Genomic DNA, 25,114 nt, shown 5'->3' with positions numbered 1-25,114 from the left:
ATACATAAGGGGTAAGGAAAAAATTAAAAGATTACAATGTTGGGTTAAATAAAAAGGGAAAAACAAAAGGTAAGGTTTAAAATTGCCAATGCACAATTTAAGGGGTATCCCTAAAGCAGATAAAAATTTCAAGAGTAAAAGCATCTTTGAATGAATAAGTTATTAAAGGATTTTAAATGTTACAATGTAGTAAAAAGGGAAAAAACAGGAGGCAAGGTTTAGAGTTACCAAAGCACAGTTTAAAAGCGTCTTTAAATAAGTAAGTTTTTAGAAGTTTTTTAAATGTTGTAATGTCATGTTCGATTCTAATATACTGAGGGAGGGCGTTCCACCATTGTGGTCCCATTACTGTGAACATGTCGGATCTTCGTGTCCCTATGACTTTCAGAGACGGTACTGTAAGTAAGTTTTGATCAGATGATCGTAGTGACCGTTGAGTTTTATATGGGATTAGTGATCTAGAAATAAATTGTGGTTCGCTGGATGCTTGAAAATGAGAAGCATTATTTAAAACAAAATCCTGTGACCAATTGGTAACCAGTGAGCGTCAATAAGTAATGGGGAGACGTGGTCAAATTTTTTTGAATTGTAAATTAATTTGATAGCCGTATTCTGTATTATCTGTAATCTCCTTTTTTCTTTTTGTGTAATGTTAATAAATAGGGCATTTCTCACGTGGAAAGTGGGCTTCCTTATTGCTCTAACCTCTGCCAGGAGGGTCAGTGAGCTACATGCACTAGTTGCGGATCCACCTTTTACAATCTTTCATCATGACAAGGTGGTTCTGCGTACACATCCAAAGTTTCTCCCTAAGGTTGTCTCGGAATTCCATCTCAACCAATCCATTGTTCTGCCTGTCTTCTTTCCGAAACCTCACTCTCATTCTGGAGAACAGGCTCTACATACTTTGGACTGTAAGAGGGCTCTAGCTTACTATTTAGAGCGTACTAAACCCCACAGATCAGCTCCCCAACTCTTTCTGTCCTTTGATCCGAATAAATTGGGACGTCCTGTTTCTAAACGTACGTTGTCTAATTGGCTTGCAGCGTGCATTTCATTCTGTTATGCTCAGACCGGACTGACACTGGAAGGTTCTGTCACGGCCCATAGAGTTAGAGCTATGTCAGCATCTGTAGCTTTCCTCCGTTCCACGCCTATTGAGGAAATCTGCAAGGCTGCTACTTGGTCCTCAGTTCATACTTTTACATCTCACTATTGTCTGGATGGACACTTCGGCCAATCTGTTTTGCAAAATTTGTTTTCCTAATGGGCCAACCTTCCCTCCATCCCTCTTTTTGTTAGCTTGGAGGTCACCCATCAGTCAAGAATATGCTGCCTGCTTGTCCTGGGATAAAGCACAGTTACTTACCGTAACAGGTGTTATCCAGGGACAGCAGGCAGATATTCTTGCGTCCCACCCACCTCCCTGGGTTGGCTTCTTAGCTGGCTTATCCTAACTGGGGACCGCGCGCCTCTGTCGGGCGGGAAGGCACTCGCGCGTGCGCGGTGCAGCCTACTAGAACTTTCCAAGTTCTTAAAGTTCAATCACTCTAAAATTGTCCGTACCGGGGCTCCGTCGGTGCCGTCACCCATCAGTCAAGAATATCTGCCTGCTGTCCCTGGATAACCCTGTTACGGTAAGTAACTGTGCTTACTGGAAAGTTGACCAAGCGTAAATTTTTCACTCTATTCATATTCTCTATAGATTCAATTTTAGAATGTATTATTGTAGAATCTTTAACAGCTGATACTGAGACAGCTTGTAAATTATTACATGGGTTTTCCACCACATTTAGTCGTTTATCCAAACAACCTAAGTTAGCATCCACATTCTCTAATTTAGAAGAAACTAACTGAGAATAGTCTCCCATTTGTTTCATCGTTGTCCTGAGAAACCCTTCAACTCTGGATATACCTAACCATAAGTCTTTTAAGGTAATATCCTGCGTTTCCTCTGTTCGTGTGTTTTCTTCCGCTCCACCAGTAAATATCAATGGTTTAGGTATTTCAGCATATACTAATTTGCTTAAATGGGTAGAAGAAACCACTTGAGCTTTGGTTATAGTGGGTGTTATATTCTCACTATCACTGGGTACCGGATGAAGGGGAGGAGTACGATTGAGAAGACTTATTGAGGCTCCTGACAAGGAGGAATCTACATTTGGTGGTGCCACTGGTGGATTATCAGAAAATAGTAATAAATGTCTATCCATTGGACCCGATACCACCGGTGTAGAACTTTTAGGTTTTATCTTTCTTTTCCCCATATTCTAAGCAACCATATAAAAGTTGTATAAAGACTTTTATATTACCAACCAGCTCCCGGGCTCCAAGGGGCTCCCAAGGGGCCTGGCGTGCCCCTTAGGCCACGCCCTGCGGCCGCAATCGCAGCGGCGGCCCGACTTTAAAACGTTGGAGACGGACCCGGTGACATCAGGGGGTCCGTCTCTGAAGATGCCTGCAAGCAAAGAAGCAACAAAATCCAGACCGCTGCTGCAAGAGGCCATGAACAAACGTTAAATCCTCTCAGGTGGTATCCTCCGAATGTGAGAAAGCTCCCCCAGACCACTTTAAAAGTGCATTGCCACTTTGTCTTTAGAAGGTTTGCGATAGCCCGCACCGTGCATGCGCGAGTGCCTTCCCGCCAGACATAGGCACACGGTCCCTCAGTTTCTTAGTTTCCGTGGAGCTAAGAAGTTGCATTTTTCAACGGCTGTTGAAGTTTTCTTGCGGTTTGTGATTTTCAGTCCCTTTTCCCTTCTTTTATTTATTTTTCTTCTTTAAAAATAAATAAAATAAACAATTTTTGGGTTTTCCCTTTCATGGGTTCGGCCCGGCGGGGCCTGCAGTATCACCTTGGCCTCCAACTTCGATCTTGCCAGGGAGGTCTTCCTGTCGATGTCCAGTCCGCAGATGGGTTTTAGGAAGTGCGGTTGCTATGCTCGGCCCATCTCGGTAACTGACCTGCATCGCTGGTGCCTCCAGTGTTTGGGGCCTGAGCACCGCCCAGAGACTTGTTCCCAGTGTTCATCTCACCAGAAGAGAACACTAAAGAACTGCAACCTTTTCTTAAAGGCTGTCTACATTCAAGGGGAGAAGAATTCCCTAGCAGTCAACCTCAGCAGAATTCTTCAACCTCACGAGTGGACTCTCAACTCGGCAACTCTCCAGTCCATCTTTGCTCAATGGGGCACTCCACAAGTGGACTTGTTTGCGGCTCTCCACAATCACAAGTTGCCCCAGTTTTGTTCCAGACTTTACTCTTCTCCCCACCTGGAAGCCGATGCGTTTCTCCTGGATTGGACGGGCCTGTTTCTCTATTCATTCCCTCCAATTCCTCTCATGTTAAAGACTCTTCAAACGAGAGGCAGCCACCATGATTCTCATTGCTCCTCAGTGGCCCAGGTAACATTGGTTCTCCCTTCTACTTCAGCTCAGCTCCAGGGAGCCAATGCCTCTTCCAGTTTTTCCTACTCTGCTTACTCAACATCAGGAATCACTTCTACATCCCAACTTGCAATCACTGCACCTGACAGCTTGGTTTTTCTCAGCCTGAATTCATCTACCTTCATCTGTCTGTTCAACATATGATTGATGCTTCCAGGAAACCAGCCACTCAACAGTGTTATCAGCAAAAGTGGACTAGGTTTTCTTCCTGGTGACTTCATCATCAGGATCCCACTTCACTGGCAGTGGAATTGGTGTTAGATTATCTACTTCATTTATCTGACTCTGGTCTCAAGTCTACATCTATCAGTCTGTCTCAGTGCTATTACAGCTTTTCACATGCCTTTAGTCTCCAGATTAATGAAAGGACTTTCAATGTGAAACCACCTCTCAAGCCTCCACCTGTTGTCTGGGACCTTAATGTTGTTCTTTCCAGTTTGATAAAGCCACCATTTGGACCAATGGCCACAGCTCATCTTAAGTTTCTCACCTGGAAAGTTGTCTTCCTTATTCCTCTCACCTCTGCCAGCAGGATCTGTGAGTTACAAGCATTGGTGGCGGATCCACCCTTCACAGTTTTTCACCATGATAAAGTGGTTCTGCACACCCATCCAAAGTTTCTACCGAAAGTTATCACAGAGTTTCACCTCAATCAATCGATTGTTCTACCAGTGTTTTTCCCCAAGCCTCATTCTCATGCTGGAGAAACCGCTTTGCACACTCTGGACTGTAAACATGCTTTGGCCTATTACATTGACTGGACAAAGCCTCATCAAACATCTCCCCAACTGTTATCTCATTTGATCCTAACAAGTCGGGGCATCCTGTCTCCTAGAGAATGATTTCCAACTGGCTGGCTGCATGTATGTCGTTCTGTTATGCTCAGACTGGACTGGCACTAGAGAATCGTGTCACAGCCCACAAAATTAGAGCTATAGCAGCTTCTGTGGCTTTCCTCAGATCTACTCCCATTGAGGAAATCTGTAAAGCTGCCACTTGGTCCTCAGTTCATACATTCATTTCTCACTATTGTCTAGAGTCCTTCTCCAGACGGGATGGGCACTTGGCCAATCTGTATTAAAAAAATTAATTTCCTAAGGCCAACACTCCCACCATCCCATTCTTGCTAGCTTGGAGGTCACCCATACGTGAGAATATGCTGCCTGCTTGTTCTGGGATAAAGCACAGTTATTTACTGTAAAAGATGTTATCCAGGGACAGCAGGCAGATATTCTCACAACCTCCCCACCTCCCCGGGTTGGCTTCTTAGCTTGGTTATCTTAACTGAGGGACCGTGTACCTACATCAGGCGGGAAGGCACTCGCGCATGAGCGGTGCGGGGCTATCGCAAAATTTCCAAAGACTTAAAGTGATGATGCACTTTTAAAGTGGTCCATACCGGGGCTTTGTCAGTGACATCACCCATACGTGTGAATATCTGCCTGCTGTCCCTGGATAACAACTGTTAACGGTTAGTAACTGTGCTTTAAAGTCATCTGCCTTGACCTCTTTGAAAAAAAAACCCCCGAATATAAATGATAATTAACAATTTCTCTGCGTACAGTGTGCTTCGTTTTTTGTTTTGTTTTTTTAATTGTTGGTTGATCGTTTTGACTTGCTCGTTTTAAAAGTAGTTCGCAAGCCAAGAAAGTGTGGGCACCCCTGTTCTAGTATAATAAAACTCAATCTTCCATGTCATTCTGCTTGATTGTAATGACAATCTGAGAGGTTTACACATCCCTTGCATTGCAGTGTGGGGTAGAGCTATGAAAGCTAATTGTCGTGTTCATGCCCTTTATTTCCTCTGTAGATGAGTTGCTTCAGGAGCAACGTACAGACATGGACCAGTTTACATCCTCTATCTCGGAGTCTCAGTTGGATGTCAAGGTGAGCTCAGAGGAAAGTGAGGAGATCCCCCTCACAGATGGCAATTCTTTCAATCCATTCCAAGTGAAAACTTTCTCTGCACTCCAGGAACCAGAAGGTATGTATGATGAATATATAGACACATTATCTGTAGCATTTAATGTTTTTCAAGGCTTGAAGGCCAAAGTAAATTCCAAGATAGTAATGTGAAGAAATTTTCTTATTCCCATGTTTGTATTGGTGTGCAAGGGACAGCAGTATATTAAATAGTTACAAATTGTGCATTTAAACACAGTATCATGACAGTTTGCAAAACTGGCTGTGAGGTGTTAAAAGAATGTTGAAGATTCACTGATAAAAAAAAGGCAAGCACATGAGTTGGCATAAATCCTTAGTTTTCCTTTGTCAGTTTAATGTACTTATTTACTAAGGTGATCTAAGCATTTCTGAATAGTGAGCTGTGTCCTTATGCGAGCCTGATTCGTTAAGACTTTTCTCCCATTCTATGTTGGGGGTGGGGGGAAAGAATAATTTGGTCCAAATAGATTTCAGGTTACATTTGATAAGCCTTATCCCTTTTTGCAACACTCTTATTCATATTAATTTGTGTTTCAGTGTTTATAGCTTTGGCGTCTAGTCAAGCTGTGTACCATATAATTGAAAGTGCTGCAATTTGTATACTAACAAACTACAAGCAAATGACTGGAGGCACAAGGCTAAAGACTTGAGCTTGCTTTATTTAAACCTCCATTTTCTGTTTTGTTTTTTTGTTTTTTTCCTTTCCCTCCTGTTAGACATGCAGTCGGATTTACACCTCCCAGTGAGAAAAGGTTGGTTCTTTATGCTGCTGCATCTGTGAGCATCCTGTCATATCCACTCTCATGTGTGTACCTCTTCTCTGTAGCTTTGTTTTAGTCTCATTTGTGTCTTCACTTAAGTTTTACACACACCCACCCCACACCCCGGAAGTTTTCCAAATGACTGAGACGCTGTGGTTGCTTGCCAAGCTCTATTTTCTGGTTAATCAAGATTTTGAGTTTTTATGGTGGTTGAGCTAAAGAGTCAGTTTTGCTGGACCGAAAGGTTTCTTGTTCTGTGACCACAGCGGTGATGCTGCTTACTGTATTTTTTGGACCATAAGACGCACTGGCCCATAAGACACACCCACCTGTAGAGGAGGAAAAACCAAGAAAAAAAAAATTAGGTTCAGAATTTTTTTCTTCTTGATTTTTCCTCCTCTACACGTAGATGCGTCTGGTGCTGGGAAGCCCGCAACCGCCCAAAGCCACCCACAGCCCCTCCGATACCTTTTTTAGTGGTGGTGGTCCAGCGCGGTCTCCTTGATGGCTGCCTTGATCTTTAGAAGAGCAGCGCACAAAGCAGGAGCGCAACTTTTGCGCTTCCTGCCTGGTCCCGCGCCGCTCTGTGATTGGCTTCAGTTAGTAACTGACAGCAACCAATCATAGAGCGGTGCGACCAGACAGGAAGCGCAAAGGTTGCGCTCCTGCGTTGTACATCACTTTTCTAAAGACCAAGGCAGCTGTCCAGGAGACCGTGCTGGACCACGGCCACTTAAAAAGGTACCGGGGGGGGCACGCAGTGTATTCACCCCTTTTTGGGGGTGGAAAAAGTGTGTCTTATAGTCCGAAAAATACGGTATATGCCAGGAAGTTTAGTGAATTTTATCTTAAACTACCAACTAAACCTTAAGTTTATATACCGCATCATCTCCACGGAAGTAGAGCTCGGCACGGTTTACAAGAACTTAAAAATGAGAAAGGGTAGGAAAAGGTTTACATAAGTTTATAAATCGAGTGGAAAAGTAAGGGAAAAGAAATTACATGTTAGAGAAGAGCCAGGTTTTTAGTTGCCTGCGGAATAAATGGAGGGAGCTCAGGTTCCGCAGCGGGATAGTAAGGTCATTCCAGAGACCTGTGATTTTGAAAAGAAGTGATTTTCCCAGTTTACCTGCGTGGAGAATACCATGTAGGTTTCTCTAATATACTGCTACTTAGTTTTACTCAATTATGAGACTTTGTTTATAATTTCACTCTGTATGGAAGCTTGAATTCCCTTAAAACCTTTGGAAACTTGATGCTACAGAAAATCAATAACAAATGGAATTGTACAGGTTCTCAGGTTGTGATTCCTTTTCTAAGAACTTTTGCGACTTTACAGGGTCCTTTCTTCAGTTACAAGTTAGAGGATAGAGACAAAGGTATTAATACCCAAAGAATGGTCAGCTGTAAAGCATAGCCATGTGGCAAGGACTTCAGTGTTCTGAGGATATGTTGAATTGCTGAATTCTTGATGTACCGTTTTTCTGTAGTACAACCAAAGCGGTACATACAGGTTGTGGAGAGTCACATGTAGCAGATGTTTATCCTCATTATACTAGTGGTTCATATATGTCATTAGTGTTCTAAGTGCAAGGGGATTCTGATTAGCGCTGCAAATCAAGAGTGAGATATCTTAGATTTGAGAGTCTGAACGCCAGATTTAAGCTGCCGGAAGACTAGTGAATGAGGTTAGGGTACGAATGGCCAAGAAAGTGAGTGTGTTAAGTGGAGTAAGGATGCAGAATCTAATGCAGGGGTGCCCACACTTTTTTGGGCTTGCGAGTTACTTTTAAATGACCAAGTCAAAATGATCTACCAACAATAAAATTTTAAAGAACACAAAGCACACTGTACGCAGAGAACATGTTAATTATCATTTATATTCCATGGGTTTTCAAAGAGGTCAAGGCAGATGACTTTGTGCAATGTCACCTCAGGAACAACTATACAAAAATAGACAAATATACCCTCTCCCTTTTTACTAAACCGCGATAGCGTTTTTTAGCATAGGGAGCTGCGCTGAATGCCCTGCGCTACTCTCGATGCTGATAGGCTCCCTGCACTAAAAACCGCTATTGCGTTTTAGTAAAAGGGGGCCCTAGTGCAAAATATAGACAGCAAATACAAATTCTCAAAACGGACACATTTTGATCACTAAATTGAAAATAAAATCATTTTTCCTACCTTTGTTGTCTGGTGATTTCATGAGTCTCTGGTTGCACTTTATTCTTCTGACTGTGCATCCAATATTTCTTTTCTTCTTTCAGACCTCATTCCCTCCGCCAACTTTTTCTTCCTCTCTCCCTGCCCCACTCCCCTTTCTTTCTGTCTCCCTGCCCCCTTTTCTTTCTGTCTGTCTGTCTTTCTCGCTCCATGCCCTCATTCTGTCTGTCTTCCTGTCCCCCCCTTTCTTTCTTTTGCCCTTCTTTCTTTCTGTCTCCCTGCCTGCTTCCAAGACACTGCCGCCGCCATCGGGGAATAGGCCTCCAAACCACCACCACTGCCGCCATCGGGGAACAGGCCTCTAAACCACCGCCGCCCCACGCTCTCCCTGCTTCCCTACACAGATGCGTTGGGCTGACCAGATTTCCTCTCCCTGACGTCATTTCTGAAGTCGGAGAGGAAGTTCTGGGCCAGCCAGGTGGGGGAAGTTGGTCGTCTCGGCACTTCTGAGTTGGAACTTCCTCTCCAACGTCAGAATTGATGTCGGGTGGGGGAAGATGGTCGGCTCGGCACTTCTGAGTCGGGAAGCAAGTAGAACATGAAGGCAATCGACTCGTATTGCCTTTGCGATCTATCAGTTGATCGCGATCGACCTTTTGGGCACCCCTGATCTAATGGCTTGGTTCACAAAAATGTTGGCGTACCTGGATAAATGTAAATAAAGTAGAATAGTGAAGTGCATTAGCAGCTCTCTGTCAAGAGGTTTGTGCAACATCTGCTCATTGTGCAACTGGCCGGCATTACTCCCTTGCTATTGTAGAATAGGTGACATTGCACAGTGAAAGTCTGAGGAATGTTGCATCTAATTATCTAAAGTTCAGTAGACCTGATTCTGCACTGCTTCATTACAGTCTACTTCATTTCAGCAGATGCCACTTTTGAAGGCTGTAAAAATCGGTGACTTTCACAGTGAATGTACTTTGTTAGAGATGTTTAGGGAAGCAATAGAATGATGCAATTCTGTCAGCACCTGGAATCTGAATGAGATTCAGTGCCACAACTTAATGTGAGCATGATTTTGTAGCTGCAAGTGTCTTGGCCCATGTGTGTACTGCTACTGACTGGATAGAGCAAGTAAGAGCAGAAGAATGGAAGGCTGAAGTTGATGAGCACTTTACTAGTTCAGCTAGTGGAGATAACCTATTGTAGAGTCAAGGAGCTAGTATTTCATTTGGATTGCCATGTGAAGGAACTTGCTGCAGCAATTTGGAACACTGCCATGTAGTGGAACCCTCCCATTCTTCATACCACAGCTCTCATTGGGCACGTATCTCCTTTGGTCTGTGTGACCCATTCATGTTAAGATGTGACAGACTTGTGCCAGCTGCCTCGGAAGAGTTCAGTTTCCTAAATGTGTTACAGATTGCATGCACATACACATGATACTGTCTCATTTCACAGGTTTTAAACATGAACAAAGGTCTACAGACCAGATTGCATGTCTCTTCTATATCAAGTTGTATTTTATTTATGATGGTCATTCATTGAACTAGAAGTCTCCACATATGAACCATTTACACTGATGAAATGGTGTCTTCAGAGACGGACTAGAATGTCTGGAATTTTGATTTGTCATCCTAAACTTACTGTAAACTTGCATGTGTAAATATGTGAGAATTTAACACAGCAGCCAGGTTCATTGTAGTCTTAACTCAAAGATGGAACCAGCCTGGGTGTCTGGTTGCCCGGTCAATTAATTTAACTTCTGGCTAAGAGAAGTTTACAACTGAGGACTTAGGAATATGACTTGTTATAGCAGCCTCCTGCAGCCTTTGCCAAGATACAGGGCAAAAGATCTACTGCTAGCTAAGGAGGTAGGACGAAAGAGGATAAGAAAAAGCAATCCCCCTTCCCCTTCCCCCCCCCCCTGCAAAATGAGCAACAATAAAAACAAAATTACTTTTCTCAATAAAGAACTTTTGATAAAAAAAATTTAGAGCAGCACCTAATTTTTCCTGAAATATTTTGATTCTTGCACTTAACGTATTGCACTCTTCTGTGTTAAGTTACCGACTTACTAGATCTTATATTCATCTGGAATGTAATGTTTGAAATAGTCAAAATATTTGAAAGAAAATTGTTAAAAATGGGAAGGTGGTAATAATTTGGAATATAAGCTTTCATGCATTATGGAAAGTATTTGCTATTTGGTTTACAGGAAGAGCTAAACATAAAGTGAGATAGGGAGACATTTTCAGCTGATGCAGCAAACAAAGCAGATTACCACACTACTGTATATATTGGTTTTTGCTGTATATTTTTTGACACTACAGTAATTTACATACTGTTGGTTTATTGCATTGGAAGAAAAATATTTTTCTGAGCATGAATTAAGAGTGTTGTACACTGCAGCAGCTTAGCATACAGTTCTAATACATGGCTTATTATGTTCGGCCCTCAGCATCTTTAAGGAAACATTAGTAAAATCAGATCCTTTATGGGCTGTAATTGCTGTCTTAAAACCGAGATAGCTATGTTGTGAATTCCTTATAACACAGTTCTTCAACTGCCGGTCCGCGGACTGGTGTCGGTCCGCAGGAAATTTTTGCCGGTCCGCACATGGCCGGCAAGACTGACTGACTTCAACTTCCTGCCGGTCCGCGCAGGGCCGGCAAGATCAACATCCGAAGTCTGCGCTGGGACGGAGAGATCTTGGGGAGCCTCCGAGAGTGGCTTTCTCCCCTCTCTGCAGCTCTCCTTTACTTCCCAGCGCAGCGATTCACGAAGGCAGCCTCGGGGCTTTTGCTGAGTCGCGGCTGCCTCTGATGATGCAACTTCCTCTTTCCTCAGAGGCGGCGCGACCCAACAAAGGACCCGAGGCTGCCTTCGTGAATCGCTGCGCTGGGAAGTAAGAAGAGCTGCTGGGAGGGGAGAAAACCACTATCAGAGTCTGGGAAGCTGCTGGGCAGGGGGGAAAAAAGGGACAGCTGCTACTGGAGAGGGAGAAGGAGAGATGCTTCTGGGAAGCTGCTGGGCAAGGAAAAAAAGGGACAGCTGCTACTGGAGAGGGAGAAGGAGAGATGCTTCTGGGAGGGGAGGAGGGAAAGGAATCTGGGAAGCTGCTGGGCAAGGAAAAAAAGGGACAGCTGCTACTGGAGAGGGAGAAGGAGAGATGCTTCTGGGAAGGGAGGAAGGGAAGAGAGTTACTGCTGGACAGGAGGAGGAGGGAAGGGAGAATGAAAAAAGGAAGGAAACAGCTGGCAGAGAGATTAGAGGAGGGGAAGGGGAGACACAGGCATGAGAAAGTAGAGAGATTGATGATAGGAAGGGTCAGCAGAAAAATAAGCAGAGAGGGACAACGATGATAGATCTGGTGTAGGAGAGATAAAAATGAAGAGCAGTGAAGCTGGAATGAATCATGTAAAAAGGAGAGAGGGGGCACAAGCTGGATGGAAAGGGGAGAGGGGCATAGAAAGAAGACAGATACCATATGGAAGGGGGAGAGGACAGACAGTGGATGGAAGGGGCAGATGCTGGATTGAAGAGACAGAGAGGGCAGACGCTGGAAGGAAGAGAGTGAAAAGAAGATTAAAAGCAGAAACCAGAGATGACAAAAGGTAGAAAAAAATAATTTTATTTCTATTTTGTGATTAGAATATATCAGATTTGAAATATATATCCTGCTAGAGCTGGTGTTAGACATAACTGGGGACTGCAAAACCCAGGCAGTGCTTCTTTAGCTTCCAGCTGGCTTAGGGCACTCTCTGACCAGGGGGCAGTTGCCCTAGTTGCACGCCCCTAAAACTATTCCTGTCATGTGTGACTGCAGTATTCTGTTAGCATGATATTTCTGTGTAGCATTCTGTAATAATTAGGCTTGTTCAGTTTTCTTGATAGTAGAGGGGATATATGTGAAGAGGAGGGGAGACAGGGGTTTTGTTGATCCTGCTCTGAATTATTTGTATTTATAAAATGACAATTGTACAGAATATTGTTTCTTTTTATACTGTAATAAAATACATTCAATATAAAATCATAACTGAGGCTTGTGTGGATGGGATCAGATGATTTGTGGGGACCGAGCTCGCGGAGATGGGGCGGAAATGGGGTTTTTTAATTTTAGTCCTAGTAGTTTGCCGGTCCACAAAATAATTCTTTTTTTTCTGCCGGACCACGGGTGTAAAAAGGTTGAAGAACACTGCCTTATAAGACTTGGACTCCTTATACGAGTGGGGATTGGCTCACAAACTGCCAAGAAAAGAGACGAGAAGAGCCCAGACTCCCTAACCCCTTTTGTTGTACAATCCCACTTTATTCCGAGACCAGTGGGCATTATGCATCTCTGACCGCCAGGCACTGTAGAAAGCTATAACCCCTCCCCTCTGCTAGCATATCCTGGAGCATGCCCAGTAGAATACCAGTTTATGCTTTCTACAAGCCAAGCCTGTTATTTGTTCTGTTATTTCTTCTTTCTTTCTACAAGCCAAGCCAGCTTATTTCTTCTGCTTGTGTTTTCTTTGGATAGTTTTCCCACAGAATACAAGTTCCTAAGACCTGCTCGTCTGGAGGACCACATCACAGAAGCACTGCAAGAATGGTCACTGCGGCAGGCTCAGCGGTCTGGCAGGAATGTGTTCTCATGAGTGCTCAAGAGGCTGCTACCTGCCTCCTTCCCTTGATAACCCCGATACAGGTTATATCCTATCGGAGATTTGGGCTACCCAAAGGGTCCCCTGTTTGCACTCGGGCCGTGGCAAGGATTGGCCCTGGGCAAGCAGTCTTACTAATCGTTTTGCTTCTCCGGCGGTGGCTGTAGCTGTGACTCAAGTTACCATGTGCACTTTTTTCCTCCTGATGGAGGCGTGGTCCTGCGGGATGTTCAGGACAGGTGTAAGGATTCCGTCCGTATGTGCCTTTTTTTTTGGCTGCAGCTACAGTCAAGGCAGCACCAGCCTCGTCTTTAGTTGCACATGCGTGCCTCTCCAATCTTCACCATGCCATGTTACTGGAGTGATGCATGATTTGGAATTTCTCATTTCCGGGGTAGATTGTATGGCTGATGCTTTATCTGAGATTCTGAAGGTCTTCGCCAAGCTGTGTGCTTCTTCAGTGTCTGCACGGAAGATGCCTTGGATCAGGCAGCGGTCTGAGGACTTTTTCTCTGACACAACCCTAAACGAGTTTCCCTCTTGAGGACGGCGTTGGTTCTGCCAGGGCCTTGAAGATCTTATGGCGAGTGTACAAAACCGTAAGCCGAAGGCTTTGCCCAGGAACATGACATGGCCCACCAGGGGTTCGGAGCATTCTGCTTCTTCTCTGTTTGGACTTCCTCTCCATTGTGAAGGTCCTCCCTCCTCAGAGCAGAGGTGCCCTGTGTTACCCAGTCCCTGTTTTAGGGGGTCTGGCTGTCAGCAGTCCTCAAATGGACATATAGCTGCCCTTCCCCCCAGAAGCCACAGTTCTAGTGTCTGGCCTTCGGCTTTCTCCCGCTTGTCGGAGGGGGGGGGGCTGTCTGCTTTCTTGGCGGCATGTGAGCCCGTCACATCAGACCGCTGGGTCTTGGAGGTATTACGCGACGGGCTCACTTTGGAGTTTTCACATCCTCTCTCCTTGTACTTTCTAGTTTCCTCTGCAGACCGCCCTGAGGTGGTGCTTCAGGTGCAGGCCATGGTCCACAGACATTTGGATCTTGCAGCCCTTGAGCCCAAGCCAGAGGGCAACTTGGGCTCAGGGGGAAACTCGATATGCTTCATCGTCCCAATGATAGTCTCCGAAGTTGGAGACCGAGCCTGGCTCTCAACGCGGCTGATGCGGCACTGAAATTCCTTGCTTATGCATGGAGAGGGTATGTTCCGTCAGTGATTCAGTGTCCAGCTTCCAAGGATCTCATGGAGGCGCATCTGTTTGTCCCTATTTTTCTGGTGCACAGAAAGGTTTTGCAGTTTCGCGTTCTGGACACATTCAGTTTGCGGTTCTTACCTTCGGGTTAGCAATGAAGCCCAGGACCTTCACCAAGGTGACAGTGGTAGTGGCAGCACATGTTCACTGCCTGGGTATCCTAGTCTACATGTATCTGGATGGTTCAATGTTCAGCATTCCCCCTCTGACCGAGGGGATCCAGGCAGTTCATTAGGTGATCCACTTGCTGCAGCGTCTGGGCTGGGTGATAAACCTTCGGGAGAGTCACTTGGAGCCCACCTAGGATTTGGAGTACCTGGGGGTTCGCTTTCTCAAAGGATAGAATTAAGTGTTCCTCCTATTTCCCATTGTGAGAAGATTCGGACAGTCTTCAGAGATTTTTGGCCACTCAGACCCCGATGGCCTGGCAGTATTTCTAGGTACTGGGGCTGGTGGTGGCAATCAGTGGAGTTTCAAAGACCAGAGCCAGACTGCTTCCCTTGCAGCTTCCCTTGCAATGGATCCACAGCGGGATCCATTGCTTGCCACCAGCCTTTGGTGTTTGCATCCCTTGGCACTAGCCTGGGGCCTTATGCTCCGGTTTCAGTTTAGTTGCCTCTGTCAAAGGATGTAAGCCTCTCTGGCTAGGGGGCAGTCTGTATGTCTGCTCCGGTTCAGGGCTGGGGCGCAAGGGGGTTGACTATTTGCCTGGAACTGAGGGTGATTCAGCTGCTTCTTTTGCCTTTCCTGGTCTATCTCCATCATCAAGCTGTCTGAGTGCTTTTGGATGTTGCCAGGGTGGTGTTTGCTGTCCATTGGCATGGGGGTATGCCAACCTGATACGGCTTGGGGGGGGGGGGGTAATTTTGCCCTGTTTCCCTCGGTCCCTCTATCGCAGGAGCCGATTGCTTTGTAGGACCCAGGCCTCTTTGGGCTTGCGTCTGGCCTTTTGAGGGTAAGAATTACCGCTGCTGGGTCAGACCAGTGGTCCATCGTGCCCAGCAGTCCATCGTGCCCAGCTGTTCTATTGTGATAGCTGTGCTGCTTCTCAGCACTTGGATGGCCAAGGGGGCAACCTACACAGAAGTTTGGCGGTGCTACCACGTTTGTTGCACAAGCCATCAGGAGGATTATTATTCTCCCTCAGTTTTTCGGGTGATGGAGTCTCAGCAGGATGGCCTGGAAAAGGGTTTTTACAATGGCTTCCCTAAAGGGTCAGATTGCATGTTTCACCTGCCTGGTTCCTATTGTTTTGAGAAGACCTTTGGTGGTTCTCTGGACGTGGTCCGTTTTCTACGGGTCGCAGTTCGTCTGAGGCCTCCTTTGCCTTGTGTGCAATCTGCATCTGGTCTCCACTCCCTGGTTAGCCTACTTTGTGTGCCTCTGGAGCGTCTGGATGGATCTCTCTCACTGAAGCCAGTATTCCCCTTGACTGTCATGTCAGCTTGGACAGTTTTGGAGCTTTCAGCTTTTTTTTGTCAGGATCCTTATTGCAGCTACCGGATGGCTCTTGAGTACAGTTTCTTCCTTCCTCCGAAAGTGGTTTCTGTTTTATGTGACTCGGGTTATTTGCATTCTGGCGTTTGTTCCTTCTGGCTCAGGCCCGGGACCAAGTTCTGCAGTCCCTGGATGAGCGCAAGCTTTTGTAGCAGGCTTTGGAGATGACCAACTAGTTTCGGGTCTTGGACCACCTGTTTGTCTGGTGGGTCCTAACTGCAGGGGCTAGCCTGTTTTTGGGCTACCATTTTGTGATGGATTCGAGCGACAGTTCCTGGGTGCGGGCTCATTCTACCAGGGAGGTTTCCTTCTCCTGGCCCGAGTTGTTGGTGGTGCCTCTGGATGAGATTTGGAGGGCTACTATGTGGTCCTCTCTGCACACCTTCTCCAGGTTTTACAGGGTTAGTGTGATGGCCAAGTGAGATGCTGCTTTTGGTGCTTCGGTGTTGGCAGAGAGCTCATCAGTCCCACCCTGAATTTTGGGACTGCTCTGTTATGTCCCACTGGTCCCGGAATAAAGTGGGATTGTACAAGAACAAAAGATTAGGTTCTTACCTCTGCTAATCTTCTTTCGTGTAAATCCACACTTTATTCCAGGAACCCGCCCTCCTCTGCATGTCTGATTCGCTATTCACCTGCCTGGAAATACTTGTAAGCTGGCTTAATGTGTCAGACCAGCCTTTATAAGAGTACCATCTGACTAGATGTAACACTTTATTTGGGGGGTCCCTGGGTTAGCACCCCCTTCTGACAGTGCAGGTTGTGTTTCCCTATAGCACTGTTTTGTAGTTCAAGTTCTAATGTGTGATAACCTATTTTACAGTTTTCATTGTTGCTATTTTGCATATGTTATGAGCAAAATTAATTGTTTGGTGGGGAGTTCCCTGTTTCCTTCTCTCTCTTGTTTTATTATCTCTGTAAGATGTTCCTGGCTGCTTGAAGATTGGCTGGATTCTACTGGGCATGCTCCAGGATATGCTAGCAGAGGGGGAGGGGTTATAGCTAATTATATGAAGCTACAGTGCCTGGCATTCAGAGATGCATAATACCCACTGGTCCCGGAGTAAAGTGTGGATTGTATTCTGCCCTTGGTCATCCTGAGGCAGTGCCATGGTGTCAGACGTTGTCATTTTCCAAGATGGCAATGATGAGAGAGAAGCATGCTTCTGGATACCTTCTTGGTTCAGGAGGTTCATCTGCATGAAGGCTTACTGGTTGGGTGCTCTGGCCAAATACTCTTGGGGTATGAGGGGCTACCAGGCCTACCTAGACCACAAGTCCTCTGAGTTGGAAGTGCTGCAGTCCACCACAGATGCTGTTTCTGCTCCCACACAGGGTTCTTATGTCAGCCCTTCCCTAATGGGGAATTTAAAAAAAAAAAAAAAGCCAAATTTTTATTTTATTTTTTTTTTTTTACATTAAATCCTATTGGGGTGGGTTCATATGCCGACAATGATACTTTTTAGCATAACTATGGATTTTTTCATGTTAAAACCTCTAATGCATCAGGAGTAAGGCTAGTACGAGAAAATCAAAAGTAAACTTCCAGTCAAAAAATAGCATAGATTACATCAGCCACCAAGTTTGAAAAAACCTTGGGAAATCATGTCATAAGTGAGCAACTATTAGTTATAAGTGGGTAGTGAATCCAAACTGCATACTTTGTACTATTATGAGGGCTATCACCTGTTTTGGTACAAACTGAAAGGGGCAGCACACTCCACTGAGGAAGGAGGAAAAGTCTGATGCCTTTTGCAAAGCGTGCAGGTTTGGATTCACTACCCACTTGTCAAAAATGACACACCTATTTACAAGAAAGATGATTATTGAGGTAAGAACTTAATCTTTCTATACCATCCAGATAATCCTCCTTACTAAGGAAGATTGAAGCAAGTTACAGGAAAAATGAGTTAAGTACAATACAAATTGGAAGTGGTCTGACACCCTTTCCGCCTGCTTTACACACAGCATCATATTCCCTTTGTCTCTGGGACAAAAAAGATATATTGTAAGTTTGCTACTTTAAATTTGGTTCCATTTGCAGAGCATAAGCTAGAAACTAATTACTGTACAGGAAGCTCAAGTTCTAATTATTTCTTCTCGGAGAATATTTCATTAAAGAGCCCATGCTTTCAAGTGTTCATGTATCTGTAGTTATTTCTGCTGTGAGGTGGGGCTTATACCCTTAATCTTACTAGTTTTACATTTTCTTGCATCCTTATTTTTGTATTTCAATAAAATACTACCAAATTGTGCTGTGGCTACAATTTATGCCTTCTAAACGAGAAGGGAAATCTTGCATAAATGAAGAGGCTACTTCTTGGTTCATACTTTTAAAGAGGAAACTTGATCTTCAGTCATATAGCCTAACTCTAATCTGTGCTTTGTGTGTTTACACACAGGTTCTGGCATTGCCAATTTGAATGGGCTAATAGGTGCTGAAGAGAAGGTGATTAACAGCAAAAGCAAGGCAAATGAGAAAGCGGTAAGCAACTTATTCCATGAGGAACATTTTGGCTTCTAGTTATTCTTAAATTTTCTCTTTTTCCCCTCTGTAGTCTGAATGAAATGGTATGGTATGATTTTAGTTCTGTACTCTCAAAATGCAGACTCTCTATCTTTACTAATTAGCATTTTCAACAGATGGGCGCTAAACAGTAAAAGGAGAAAAGTAATTGTTTGCTTTTAGTGTGTAAAATGATTCAGACTTGTAAGCCTGTAGAAATGTGTGTTGTTGTTTTGAGGATTTTGTGCGAGTGTGTTCTCTTTACTTCAGAGTTATTGTGGGGTTAGGCTGGCTGGTTCAGTCATGGTTTCTCTCTTTTAACTGATGAGACAGTTGAGAAGGCCCAAGTTTTCCTTGCTTTACTTTCCTAGTCTGCCTGTTCTTGACTCTTCCCCTTTTATGCTTTGCCATTGGTTTCTTTGTGTAAAATGACTTCATGACTGTTTTCAGGTAATTGATGAGACCCTTGATGTGAAGAAAATGATTTTCAATGCAGAGAGAGTCAGTGGACTGGTGGAGGAGCCGGTATGTATGTAGCCACCCAAAAAGGACATTGGTTGTTTTGGCTTTTGCTTGGATTTCTCATGTGTTCATTGCTCTGTGTTGTGATCTTAAGAGCATGTAGTGTACAGTGTGGTAAAATGGAGGTGGTGGCACTCTCCTTTAGTTTTGTGTTTTAGGGGGTGTTTTTGTTACAAATGGGACCAGTAAGTGTTATATTGTTTTTGTTTTTCTTTTAAGTGTGTTGTGGGAAAGCAACTCAAAATATGAACAGAATCAATGTGGTAGTAAATCTTACCCTGTATCAAATTAAATTTGATGTATATCATGCATGTTGGGTATATGTTGCTGTCAACTGAAGGAGGATGTAAATCTCAGGGGTAGTGAAATATTTTAGTGCCAAGTGTTTGGGTAAAATGTTTCTTTATCACATGGGTTATCTTAAAAACAAATATCGTTTTCCTTTCGCATTCTGTTTGCCTGCTTAGATGTCAGGTCGTACTTTGGTAAGAAACCCCCCTCCCCCCTACATTTTGTGCAGTGTACATGACTTTTGAAAACTGCTTAACTACAGAATCTCACCAGAATGTGTTCCATACTAATATTTTGGCAGCTAAGAACTCTTGGCCTGGTGTTTCGTTGGCAAGTGTACCATGTTGTCGGAAAGTATTTTTGTGTGTTCTTGCTCTACTTTTTGAAAGGTTGAAGCTTGCTCAGACTTTGTATATTAGATATTATATTGGTGATCTTGCAGTTCGGTTGTCCATTTGATTCTTTTGCAATGTCATTAAAATGTTCCTCATGCTACATTAGCAACCTTCACTTCCTTTTATAGAAAATGTAAAGAATTGCATTCTGACTTCTGTGGGCTGACCTGACACACGTTATGGTTCATAGTTCAAGTGATAGGAAAAAAAATGGTAGAAAGTAAGTTATCCCAGGACAAGCAGGCAGGTATTCTCACTAGTGGGTGATGTCATCAGACAGAGCCCCGGTACGGACGTCTCACAAGCACGTGTTGCTTGTAGAAACTTAAAGTTTCTAGATGCCCGCACCGCGCATGCGCCGGTGCCTTCCTACCCGGAGATCCGGGCGTGTCTCCTCAGTTCTTTCTTTTCCGCGGAGCTGAGAAGTTCAACTTCATCATGCGCTAGCTGAATTCAGTTAAATTTGCCTTCCTTGTCCGCGTTTTTCGCTTTCTTTTAATTACAGTTAACAGTACTTTTCTTTTTCAGTAAAAAAAAAAAAGAAGATTATTTCCTCCGGCGGGTCGAACGGGCCGGCCATGTGGCTCAGGCCCACTGGCTTCGACCTCGCGGCGGAGATTTTCCGGCCTATGTCCCGGCCAATCACCGGGTTTAAAAAGTGCAGCAAGTGCCAACGCGCGATTTCACTCACGGACCCTCACTGGCGCTGTTTGCAGTGTTTGGGCCCTGACCACATCCCGAAATCGTGCAGGCCTTGCTCTACCCTTACGGCACGCTCATTCAAGCGGCGTTGCCTATTGTGGGAATCGATGTTCAAGATGGACGCAGCTAAGGATCCCTCAGCCTCCACTTCATCTGATACCTCCCCGGTTCGGGCGAAACCGGCATCGACCCCTCCTGCATCGAGTGTGGTGAAACCGGCATCGCTCGCCCCGACACCATCCACGAGCTCGACGTCGGTGCCTGCCCCGGTCTCCTCGGTTCAGGTACCTCTTCCTTCCACAGTGCCACCAATGGTCATCAAAGTGCCGAAAGCTACTAAGCAGAAGCACTCTGCCTCGAAGGAGCGCGATGTCCGTGCAGGAGGACCCCCTTTCGGTGCGGATCCCTCCTTATCGGCTTCGCTACGGTCCGTGCTGGAAGCTCAATTCGTTGAGCTCATGCAGACCATCGGACCCGGGCTCATCGCTGCCAAACAGGGTGACCTCCCGGTACCGGTCCAAAGGGGCGGGCCGCCCCCTCCCCCTCCCCCACACCGTTCGACCTCGACAACCGACGAGGACGAACGGGGGAGGGCGGCGATGCCCACGCGGCAAGCCTCGCTTACCGACATGCCGCCATTAGAACCCATTACGCCTCCGCGCCAACATGGGACCAGACCTCCGATCGATACTCGAAGCCCTGGGCATAGTCAGGAAGAGTTCTGCCGTACTCCTTACCAGACTTGGGTAGCATCGCAAGAACCCGCATCGCAAACCCAGTTGCGATCCACCGCTTCCAGCCCTATCCACTTGGGGGCCTCGGGAGACCATGCGATACACAGACGATCTCGATCCCCGTCCCGCCACCGAGACGGGCACCGATCGAGACACTCATCCTGGCACTCCTCACGCCATTCGGAAGTGTCACCGCAGAAAAAACTGCAACGTAGGGGATACTCCTCATCAGAGGTGTCCCCTCCGGGGGGCCCGGAGTACGAGGAGACATCGGTGCCCGATTCTCCTTGCCACTCCCCGATGTCCATGGACCTGGAGGCCTCCTCCTCCTCCAGCCCGTCCCACAGACCGACGCTGGCGGAGCAATTGTCCTTCTCATCATTCCTCCGACAAATGGCGGATGATCTGGATGTGACCCTTGACACGGGCTCCCGATACTCCAAAGAGTATCTGGACACCATGCATTTACCTAACCCTCCAACGGAGTCGCTTCGGCTCCCCTTGCATAAATTACTGGACCAGACCTTCATGCAGTGCTTCGAAACACCGTATTCCATACCGGCGATCCCCAGCAAACTCGATGCTCGATACCGCATCGTGCACCATAAAGGGTTCGAGGGCCCTCAACTCTCCCACCAATCCCTACTGGTCGAGTCCTCCCTTAAACGCTCTCATCCCTCCCAGGTCTACGCCTCTGTACCGCCGGGCCGAGAGGGGAGAACGATGGACAAATTTGGTAGAAAATTCTACCAAAACTCCATGATGGCGTCAAGGGTGCTAAACTACAATTTCTTTTTCTCTTCCTATCTGGAGTTCTTCTTGCCGGTACTCCGCAAGTTCACTCCTTTCATAGACAACCAAGCTCGATTCGAGTTCGAGGAAGTGGTAGCCTCCCTCTCCCAATTACGCCTCCAGCTGATGCAATCCTCCTTCGATGCATTCGAACTCTCGGCACGCGCCGCCGCAAGCGCGGTAGCTATGCGTCGCCTGGCATGGCTCCGTACAATCGATATGGATCCCAACCTACAGGACAGACTCGCCAACGTACCATGTGCTGGAGCTGACCTGTTCGATGAGTCTATCGAAACTGTTACCAAGAAGCTGTCGGATCATGAAAAATCTTTTCAATCCATCCTGCGGCCCAAACCCAAACCTCAACAGTCTCGACCTTCCAGGCCACCCCTGATTTACCAGCGGCGTTACATGCCCAGACAATCGCCTGCTGCGAGACAGCCTGCGAAGAGACAACCTCCCCAGAAGTCTCAGCAAAAACCTCAGCCACCGGCTGTACCTAAGGCTCCCCAGCCCTTTTGACGCCCCTCCCGGGAGCATAACCTCGGCCTCTCCCATAGGGGGCCGCCTCCATCTTTTTTACCATCGATGGGAGGCCATAACCACGGACCTATGGGTCCTCACCATCATAAGAGAAGGATACTCTCTTCAATTCCACCGGGTCCCCACGGACCATCCTCCAAGAGAGTATCCTTCAAGCTCGACGCAGACCACCCTTCTTCTTCAGGAAGTCCAAACCTTACTTCAGCTTCGGGCTGTCGAGCCGGTCCCGTCAGACCAATTGAACCGAGGGTTTTACTCCCGGTACTTCCTCGTCCCGAAGAAAACGGGCGACCTGCGACCCATTTTAGACCTTCGAGCCCTCAACAAGTTCCTGGTCAAAGAGAAGTTTCGCATGTTGACTTTGGCTTCTCTATACCCCCTCCTCGAGCAGAACGACTGGTTATGCTCCCTGGATCTCAAGGAGGCCTACACTCACATCCCCATTCACCCGGCCTCCCGAAAGTTCCTCAGATTTCGGGTGGGAAATCTGCACCTACAGTATCGAGTGCTACCATTCGGCCTATCTTCATCCCCCAGAGTCTTCACAAAGTGCCTGGTGGTAGTGGCCGCAGCACTCCGGGACAGGGGTCTACAGGTGTTCCCATACCTCGACGACTGGCTCATCAAGGCCCCGTCAGCCCCAGAGGTCACTTCGGCGGCCTTGGCTACAACCTACTTCCTCCAGAATTTGGGCTTCGAGATCAACTTCTCCAAGTCTCATCTACAACCCACCCAGTCCCTCCCCTTCATCGGAGCGGTCCTGGACACCACCCGACTCCGAGCATTCCTGCCTCTGCAACGCATGGAGTCTCTTCTTCATCTCTGCCAGTCGGTGTCTACTCGCCAAACCCTACCGGCGAGACAACTGATGGCGCTCCTGGGCCATATGGCCTCCATGGTACATGTGACACCCTTTGCCAGACTCCACCTCAGGATCCCCCAGTGGACCCTGGCATCACAGTGGAATCAGACGTCCGATCCACTATCCAAACACATCTTAGTCACACCTGCTCTTCGGCAGTCTCTACTTTGGTGGATGACCTCTTCGAATCTATCCAGAGGTTTGCTGATGCACTCTCCCCCCCATCAGAAAGTTCTCACAACCGATTCGTCGAATTATGCATGGGGGGCCCACCTGGAGGGTCTCCGCACCCAAGGATTCTGGACCAGTGCGGAAAGACTACACCAAATCAATCTACTGGAACTCAGAGCCATCTTCAATGCGCTCCAAGCTTTCCAACACCTACTTCACGACATGGTAATCCTCATTCGAACAGACAATCAGGCCGCCATGTATTATATCAACAAGCAAGGAGGCACGGGCTCGGCCCTCCTTTGCCAGGAAGCTCTACGAGTCTGGGACTGGGCGGTGCGCCACAACGCCCTACTCAGAGCAGTATACATCCAGGGGGAGAACAACGTCTTAGCAGACAAACTAAGCCGTCTGCTACAACCGCACGAATGGACTCTCCATTCCAGCCCCCTTCACCAAATCTTCACGCAATGGGGGACGCCTCAGATAGACCTCTTTGCGGCTCCCCACAACTACAAACTGCCTCAGTTTTGCTCCAGGATCTACACTCCTCATCGCCTCGAGGCAGATGCTTTTCTACTGAACTGGGGGAAACGATTTCTATATGCGTTCCCACCATTCCCGCTGATCCAGAAGACTCTGGTCAAGCTGAAACTCGAACGGGCCACCATGATTCTAATAGCTCCTCGGTGGCCCAGACAACCTTGGTTCTCCCTCCTACTTCAACTCAGCAGCAGGGAACCAGTACCACTTCCAGTGTTTCCTTCACTACTTACTCAACATCAAGGATCACTACTTCATCCCAACCTGCAGTCTCTCCACCTGACAGCCTGGTTCCTCTCAACGTAACCCCTCACCAATTCTCACAAGAAGTGAGGGAGGTCTTGGAAGCTTCCAGGAAGCCCGCCACTCGACAATGCTACTCCCAGAAATGGACCAGATTCTCCTCATGGTGTGTTTCTAAGTCAAAGGAACCTCAGCGAGCTTCCTTATCCTCCGTGCTGGACTATCTCCTACACCTATCTCAATCTGGGCTCAAGTCCACATCCATACGAGTCCACCTGAGCGCTATTGCGGCGTTCCACCAGCCCCTACAAGGGAAACCCCTCTCGGCCCATCCGGTGGTCGCCAGATTTATGAAAGGACTCTTCCATGTTAACCCTCCTCTCAAACCACCCCCAGTAGTTTGGGACCTCAATGTAGTCCTTTCCCATCTCATGAAGCCCCCGTTTGAACCACTCAACAGGGCCCCTCTTAAGTATCTCACCTGGAAAGTGCTTTTCCTTGTAGCCCTTACGTCCGCTCGCAGAGTCAGCGAACTCCAGGCATTGATGGCGGATCCACCATTCACAGTATTCCATCATGACAAGGTGGTCCTCCGCACTCACCCGAAATTCCTGCCTAAGGTGGTCTCCGAATTTCATCTCAACCAATCCATTGTACTTCCAGTATTCTTCCCTAAGCCTCATTCTCACCACGGAGAATCGGCCCTTCACACTCTAGACTGTAAACGTGCCTTGGCTTTCTACCTGGATCGCACCAAGCCACACAGAACCACTCCTCAACTTTTTGTCTCCTTCGATCCTAACAAGTTGGGAAGACCCGTATCAAAGCGCACCATCTCTAATTGGATGGCGGCTTGTATCTCTTTCTGCTATGCCCAGGCTGGATTATCACTTCCTTGTAAGGTCACAGCCCATAAGGTCAGAGCAATGGCAGCCTCAGTAGCATTCCTCAGATCAACACCAATCGAGGAAATTTGCAAGGCTGCCACCTGGTCCTCGGTTCACACATTCACCTCACATTATTGTCTGGATACCCTCTCCAGACGGGATGGACAGTTTGGCCAAACAGTATTGAAAAATTTATTCTCTTAAGTCGCCAAC

General features: G+C 46.6%; 1 protein-coding gene across 5 annotated transcripts in view; it reads left to right on the top strand.

Moving 5' to 3' along the window:
• The window catches only part of APLP2 (amyloid beta precursor like protein 2), a 341,040-nt gene that overhangs the window by 291,963 nt on the left and 23,963 nt on the right, over positions 1-25,114 (top strand). For 3 of the 5 annotated variants that reach the window (XM_033919054.1, XM_033919051.1, XM_033919053.1), the window contains 4 exons: positions 5,258-5,431; positions 6,108-6,143; positions 18,113-18,195; positions 18,667-18,741. In XM_033919054.1, the coding sequence (XP_033774945.1) occupies positions 5,258-5,431; positions 6,108-6,143; positions 18,113-18,195; positions 18,667-18,741 (368 nt within the window). The remainder of the gene's footprint in view (positions 1-5,257; positions 5,432-6,107; positions 6,144-18,112; positions 18,196-18,666; positions 18,742-25,114) is intronic. The other 2 variants (XM_033919055.1, XM_033919052.1) reach the window with 1 other exon arrangement.

This window comes from Geotrypetes seraphini, chromosome 13, assembly GCF_902459505.1.
Source record: "Geotrypetes seraphini chromosome 13, aGeoSer1.1, whole genome shotgun sequence".
Lineage (NCBI taxonomy): Eukaryota > Metazoa > Chordata > Amphibia > Gymnophiona > Dermophiidae > Geotrypetes > Geotrypetes seraphini.
The sequence above is the reverse complement of the archived record's forward strand: the minus strand, read 5'-3'. Positions and strand labels throughout refer to the sequence as shown.